We start from the raw sequence: 7,885 nt of genomic DNA, 5'->3' as shown, positions 1-7,885 counted from the left end.
CATCACTTTATTATTACTGAGATATTTTACTGAGATATTTTGAAAGAGAAACAAGAAAAAACTGTCACTGTAATGAAAAGTAAAACTGAACTTCTTTACTGAATATGTAGCAGAAACCACATGACATTGTTATTATACTGTTATTAATATTGTTTGTTTTTGTTTTAATATTGTCATATCTAATGATTTATATCATGTAGACATATTTTATTTACCTACTTTCTCGTTGGTCACAGTTATCTGATCAAATCTGCCCCCCTGTCTGTTTCTGACAAAGAATATTTTGGGAGGATTTGGAAAAGTTGCTTAGCTGGAAATCCTCGTACCAATCTGGCAACCCAGACTGGCGCTCATGCGCAGAGACTGAATGAAGGTGAAAGTGAAAGTAGTCGCTGCTTCTTCCGCTCTGGACGCTGAAGGGGAGAGTCGTGTGTGAGATTAGTGGAGAGTTTAAACTCGGTCTTATTATTATGGATCTGCTGTTATAGACAAAAACCTGATATGAACTGATTTAAAATGTGGACATATTTCACCACCAGCAGCGATATGACTGTATGAAGAACAGAGAAGGTGAGAGCAGTTAGCATCATGCTAATCATGCTAATCAGGATAAAGACCACTGAGAACATCGAACCTGAGTGGAAAATAAAAACAGTTAATATAAACAATACATTATATAATTTATATAGTTATGAGAAGATTTATGTCTCTCTCTCTCTCTCTCTCTCTCTCTCTCTCTCTCTCTCTCTCTCTCTCTCTCTCTCTCTCTCTCTCTGTAGGATTGTATTAGTGTGAATCTGTAGGAGGAGATAAAGAGATAAAAATGGCGGCTGCAAGAAACAGTAAGTTAAACTTCCAGAACCTACAAAAGGTTTTACTGTGAACATCATTAAATAATATTCAATCAGAGAGTTTATTTTTATTGTGGAGACACACGAGACACAACTATTAACGTGTGTGTGTGTGTGTTTGTGTGTGTGTGTGTGTGTGTGTGTGTGTGTGTGTGTGTGTTTGTGTTTCTACACAGATGAGTTTAAACTCTTTGGACCCCGTGATGTAAAGCGTCAGTCTGGCTCTGCGGTCACTCTCTCCTGTCACCTGTCTCCTGAAATCAGTGCTGTTGCCATGGAGATCAGGTGGTTTAAGGGGACGGACTGTGTTTGTCTCTATAAGAACAGGCAGGTGACAGAGGGGAGGGGCTACGAGGGCAGAGTGAGTCTGTTCACTCAGGAGCTGCAGAGAGGAAACGTCTCCTTACAGATCAGAGACTGTAGAGGGTCTGATTTAGGAGACTATCTGTGTCAGGTCACCAATGGAGACACAACAGAGGAGTGTACAGTAAGAGTGAGGGGTAAGTATTCCAGAAGTTCACTCTACATAAACTCATCATCATCATCAGCGTCTCAGAATGAAAGATGAAGAGACAGAAATGAGGAACACAGATGTTCAGAATGGTGTTGTTCAGATAAAGCAGGTAAAACATACAGAGGATAAATGATGTTAATGTGGAGTGAAGGACAGATGGAGCATTTCAGTAGAAAAAACAGTGACTCTGTTTCTCACTCTGACTCTAAACCTCCACATCATGACTGCACGGCGGAAAACTTACAACTGCAGCTGAACTAAAAATACAGTTTAAGAATTTAAATATTTTAGTGATTCTGATTAAAGTTTCAGTGAATCTACAGACTGTAATCAGATCATCGATTTAACACACACAATATATATTAATTATTAAAATATTATATTTAATATGTGACGTCACTACAGGCAGCTGACTCTCACAAAAATCCTGTTCTTAACTAATTAAAGCTGCAGATCCACAAACTACAGACACAAAAAGGGGCGTGTTCAGAGTTGAGCTGCGCGTAGTGAGGAGATAAAACCGAAACTGCGCATCTTTATTCACACTTCAGTCTTATCTGGACTCGCGCGCTGTTCAGACTCGTTGCGCGCGGGGCGGAGTTCACCAATAAAGAGGCGAGTCTCAGTTCTCCGATTCAGACCCTGAACTTCAGCTCATTTCTCTTGAGCGATGTCCACTCCCGCCAGGAGCTGTATTAAGACCAGCGCCCCCGTCTGACCGTTTGATGAAACCACAATATTTCAAACTGAAATTCATGTCTTTGAGTGTAAAATACAAACAAAGGAATTGAGACCAAATTTAAATATAAATTACCAAATTAATGAATAAAAGTATAAAAACATTAAAATACAGATAGAAGATTAAATCTGATCTTAATCTTCTAAAGAGTTGAAGGTGAAGAATTTGAGTGAATGTGATCTCCAGCCTGTAGATCTGGTGATGATGGTGAAGATTCTCTACATCTGTAAAATCACAGCAATACTACAGTTTTACAGCTGAGTTATTTCAAGCCAGCTCAGCTTCAGCCTGACAGGACACATCATGGATTTCCATCAACAAACATTCAAGAAAAAAGCTTCATTTATTTAATGAACTCAATTAAAGTTTTAGTTTGAACTCTAAATCAGTTTAGTTCAGTTCTAAATCATCTTAAATATTGAGTTCTTCTTACAGAATCACTGAACTGAGCTGAAATATGAACTACATACACTGTAAAAGTCAAACAGGCTGTTTTTGAGGTTTGAATTATAAGAATTGTTTTGTTCGTCTGAAGTAGCTTTAAGAGTAACGTGGATCAAAATGACTTCACAACTAAAAATCATTTTTAGATCTTTTAGTCTTTATTTTCTCTAAAGGGACGAATCCTTTATCCTCCACATTAACATATTACAATCTAGAAACCTGTATAGTTTTAATATTATATTTTATCATTCTATAATATCGTAATAATACACTGTAAAAAATGTGACTAATGGTTACTTAAAAAAAATTATGGCAACAATTGACTAAATATAATTGAATAGATTTTACTCACCTAAACTTTGGTTAAAATGCATTAAATAAGTGAACTAAATTTAAGCAAAAAAAAAAAAGTATATATTAATAAAAGCAACAGTTAAATGTGTTGTATTTAGTAATATTATGCCACATTATGAGTTAATGTAGCCCACAAATATAGAGTAAATACAAATTAATTTAACAAGGAAAATTTAGCAATATCTACCGAGTGTCTGAGCAAAATTGCTTTATATTTACTCAATATCTGGGGAAAATGTGTTTACATTTACTAAATATCTGGCGAAAACTGGTTTATATTTGCTACACTTTACTACATCTGTGGTTGCCAGATCTTCACAATACACATATACAGTGGAAAAGTATAAGACATTTCAGTATGCTTTTTTGCCAACCCTAAATTTCTCTGTTGAGAACTGTTGTTTGTTTACAGTTAATTACTATGAAAAAAAACATATATTGTAAATCTGTATACAGTAAATTATGTTGAAAACAACAGATACACTATTAACATAATTAGTCTATCAGTGATAAACACAGTACAACCGTATGACACATTACAGTATTTCTTTGCAAAAAATACAGTACAGCACATAAGGAATGACAATTTGTTAGCATAGATTTAACAGTCAACAACTTCTTATGGTAAATTACAAAGGAAACAACAAATAACACCCATTACAATCCAAGGTACAGACTATATTGATGAAATTCAAGAAACTTTTCTTGGATGATTCAATAAAATGTCCAGGATACTCACAAAGTTATGTTGAGATGATGAAAAAAACAGCACGTGTCCATGTATATATAGGATAATCCACGGTGGAACGAATAAAGATCATGTAAAGAATCAGCCTCTTGCCCTGGCTGATCAAGAATAATAAGTCCAGATTGACCGAAGAAGGTGCTCAACATAGGATAAAGTCTCTTACAGACATGACGTTGGATGATTACTGGAACTTAAAGCGTGTACTGCCACCAGTTCTGCAAGAGAACTCATATATTGTCCATCAGGAGTTCACTAGGGACCTGCACGACCCTCTCTGTAGCCAGAAAACAAAAACAAAGTAAAAGTTAGATCGATGCTTTGCTTGAGCATGATACCCACACAAAGATAAACGTAAGGCCTTCTGCTGTTAAACTGAGCTCCAATGTAGTAAATATACGAGAAACCAGCATTCAGCATTCATACCCATTTCCCCCATCTTTATCTTGTTTGGTCAACTTCCGTAAATGACTGGTTTTACTGACTGATATCTGTCACCACTAAAATATTTAGTTGAGCTAACATAAGAATATTTGTTGTACTAAGTACAGCAAAGTCTCAACCAAAGAGGAGAAGTACAACACAGATGAACTCATCTGATCAATCAATAATCTGCCACTGTTCTAAGAAAGTAACATATGCATTATCATATATTAAGACACTACATACTGCATCATGTCTTGAAAAATTAACAATTCTTAAAGCTCACCTGTGTTCACAGGTAAGCATAAATGAACTGATTACACAAGAAATCCTTTAGAAACAACAGCATTAACTGCCTAAGCAAAATATATACAACTTACACACAATTCAGGCATATTGAGTGGAATAGCAGGTAACAGTTACAATGTTGTTAACAAAAAATACAAACTAAATTACATCACTGTGCTTGATTATATGTGTACACTTACTGGCCACTTTATTAGGTAATGCTGCCTTGTATTTACTTACCTTTCTACTGAATCAGGTCCATTAAATATATATGTGCACTTTGTAGTTCTGCAATTGCAAATTGTGGCTGATCTTTTTCTCTGCATACTTTTTTAGCCCCCTTTCACATCATTCATCAATGATCAGGACCCACCCAGACCACCACAAAGCAGGTATTATTGGTTAATTCTCAGCACTGCAGAGATGCTGACATAGTAAGTGTGGTACTAGTGTATCAGATACAGCAATGCTGTGATCATCTCAGTGTCACTACTTGACTGAGAATAGTCCACCGATGATGGACTAGAGGATGACCAACACAAACTGTGCAGCAGCAGATGAGCTATCATCTCTGACTTTACATCTACAAGGTGGACTGACAAAGTAGGAGTGTCTAATAGAGTGGACAGAGTGCACACTGCACACAGCACTGCTGTGTCTGATCCACTCGTACCAGCACAACACGCACTAACACACCAACACCACGTCAGTGTCGCTGCAGTGCTGAGGATGTTTCATGAATAATACCTGCTCTGTGGTGGCCCTGTAAAAAGAGAAGGGGGGCATCACTGTATACAAAGAAACAGATGGACTCCAGTCTGTAAGTCAGGAGTACCGTAAAAATAACCAGTGAGCATGTAGAGTATGTTTGGGAGAGAGAAGGAACATCTGAATCCTACCTGTTAAAAATACTCAGCTCTTGACAGATGTGGAGTCTCTGGTCAATTTCTTTGTCACTTGGAGTTTGTGAAGATGGATTCCTCATGACTGCATCTAAAATGAAGAAATAAGTCAATAAAATTAGTAATAAATACTCACCATACAAAACATAAGGATAAAGAAACCTGAACAAACAGTAAACAGTATCAAAAATAGATCTACAAACTAACAAGAAAAACAAAGGTATATGCAAAACAATATAAGAAAGAGCAGATTACTGTGAACAACACAGCCTCCGCAGTGGGAAAAGATTATTACAGGTCACGTCAAGGACACACAACTAGCTAATGCTAGCTAGCGGTTAGGTCTGTTTACTTTGAATATGTGTTGAATTGAGCCCCTCGCAAACTTATGCTATGCTAGTCGTCCCTTAACTGTACATTGAACAACATTGTACTGTCTTTTACAATAGCACACAATCTTTAAAGTCCTATTGTTTTCATACAACAGTTTTGCAAAGTAAAGAAAAAAGCAAAGCAGGTCAAATACATGTTAAAATACATAATACTGACAATGTCTTGTGCTAAAAGATGAAATAAAATATTTAGCGTAAGACGTAATAATATTTCAAAGATCAATACCATAAAGATGCTATAAATTAAAGTACCTGGGACAATTACTGATCAGTTGAGGACCAGAAGCAGCAGTGGACGGCTGTAAAAGATAAAACATTTGGTAAAGGTTTAAAAGACTAGCTTCAACAACTTAAACGGATACAGGCACATTTATGTTGGCTAACTGTATTTCTATAAGCATTCAAGCCTCTCGAATCCAGTAAACATGCTGCTTTTATAGCTTATAAATATTTTTCTGGCTTATTCTGGAGTTGGTAATCAGCGAGAAGCAGGGTGGACAAAATACACAGCTTCTTAGTTGATGTGTAAACAGGTGTTGGTAAAAAATTTGAGTAAAAGCAAAATATCTTTGGTTAAATATTACTTGTGAAAAGGTGATCAGTCAACATCTGTATGGAGTCAAACACTGAGCAAACATTTAAAAAAACGCCACAAAACTGTGTTCTTTCCCAAAGGTTATTACAAAGGAAGAGTCAGTCAACAGTCAGTCCTGGAAACACTGACCATACTAATAACTATTAAGTTAAAACACTGACTTCAGTTAAAGACACACACATAGTCCTCTTAGACCGATTACAAAGTTAGAAAAATGAGCATAACAAACAGCAACAGCCAGAGAAAGAGAGGTACATAAAAGCTGCTTCCATACCTGAGAAATGCTGGTGGTAGATGTAGGAAAACGTGTGTACTGCAAGAAGAAAAGAGGTGGTTAAGCTGAAACAGGACAAAGGAGAAGAACCAGATTTCATTCAACAGAAACTTTAGTGGTGATAAAGGATTGTTAGTGTTAAAATCCTTGGTTTTCTAGTTACCAAATCGCAGCTCAGTTGGCCTTAACTACCTGTACCGGTCACTCACACATCTCCCCTCAGATTTTCTGTGTTTCTCCTCTAAAACTACTCCTGTGAGAGAAGCTGCTCTGTTGGTCTGTGACCCTTTAGCCTGCTGGCCACCTACGCTAACAGCCTCACACAGCACTACAGCGCCAGTTAGCTAGGTTAGGTAAACTTAAGCTAGCTGGTTTCTGCTTTCCATCTCTCGACGTTCTCCAGTTTAGATCTGAGCCCATCATGGTCAGCACAGGTCACCGGAGTGAACTGGTCGTCCACCAGAGCTATTAACTTAGCTTAAGCTCGCGCTTAAGTAGCTAAACTAGCTAACCTAGGTTATTTAGCAGCTAGCAACTCTAACAACTCTACACCACCAGTCTGTTACAACCATAAACTCAACACCGCCTCACTTTAGAACTGTAAAGGTGTCTCTCATATTTCTGAGAGCAGACAGGCACTAAAGTTGTGACTCGCTAGCGAGCTAACTTAACTGTTAGCGAGTGAGCTTATTTTAGTTTGACAGATGAAGAGTTCAGCATTCACGATTACAGACTTGGGGTTTAATAAATTCTGATTGAAAAGCTGCTGCTACTTTAATAACCCAAGAATTTATTCACCAAACGCATTTTGAGTCATTTCGAAGTTTCCAGAAGCCGGCTCTAGGGCGAGTTCTCGCCTCCGCAGTGAACGTTGGTGACTGTTTCGAGCTCAATAACGGGTGTAATCTGCTCTCCCAAACGGTGAATCTGTTCTCCCCATAACACGGGTGTAATCTTCTCTCCCTCAATACGGGTTTAATCTGCTCTCTGCCCATACGGGTGTAATCTGCACTCCTCAATACGGGGATAATCCTGCTCTCCCATACGGGTGTAATCTGCTCTCCCTAATACGGGTGTAATCTGCTCTCTTCAATACGGTGTAATCTGCTCTCCCCAATGCGGGTGTAATCTGCTCTCCCCAGTGCGGGCGTAATCTGCTCTCCTCAATACGGGTGTAATCTGCTCTCCTCAATACGGGTGTAAGCCGCACTGCTAGCTTACATTTGACTTAGAGCACAGGAGTTGACAGTGTTTGGTAGCTGCAGTACTTAAAAGAATGGCACTGCTACAGCAACACTGACTTGTTTGCTAGCAAATAAAAGGTCTTATCTTTGCAGTTTGGAGGACTGACCCCCTGAAACGTG

The 7,885-nt window shown here is 38.0% G+C and overlaps 1 protein-coding gene across 1 annotated transcript; it reads left to right on the top strand.

Annotated features, from left to right (window-relative positions):
• The first annotated feature begins 426 nt into the window (after positions 1-426).
• Positions 427-1,752, top strand: LOC118801127 (butyrophilin-like protein 1). The gene is made up of 3 exons (XM_036561293.1): positions 427-570; positions 780-842; positions 1,028-1,752. Exons 2-3 carry the CDS (start codon positions 824-826, stop codon positions 1,417-1,419), a joined length of 411 nt encoding a protein of 136 aa, XP_036417186.1. The 5' UTR covers positions 427-570; positions 780-823; the 3' UTR covers positions 1,420-1,752.
• Positions 1,753-7,885: the final 6,133 nt, after the last annotated feature.

This window comes from Colossoma macropomum, unplaced genomic scaffold, assembly GCF_904425465.1.
Source record: "Colossoma macropomum unplaced genomic scaffold, Colossoma_macropomum, whole genome shotgun sequence".
NCBI classification, from domain to species: Eukaryota; Metazoa; Chordata; class Actinopteri; order Characiformes; family Serrasalmidae; genus Colossoma; species Colossoma macropomum.
The sequence above is the reverse complement of the archived record's forward strand: the minus strand, read 5'-3'. Positions and strand labels throughout refer to the sequence as shown.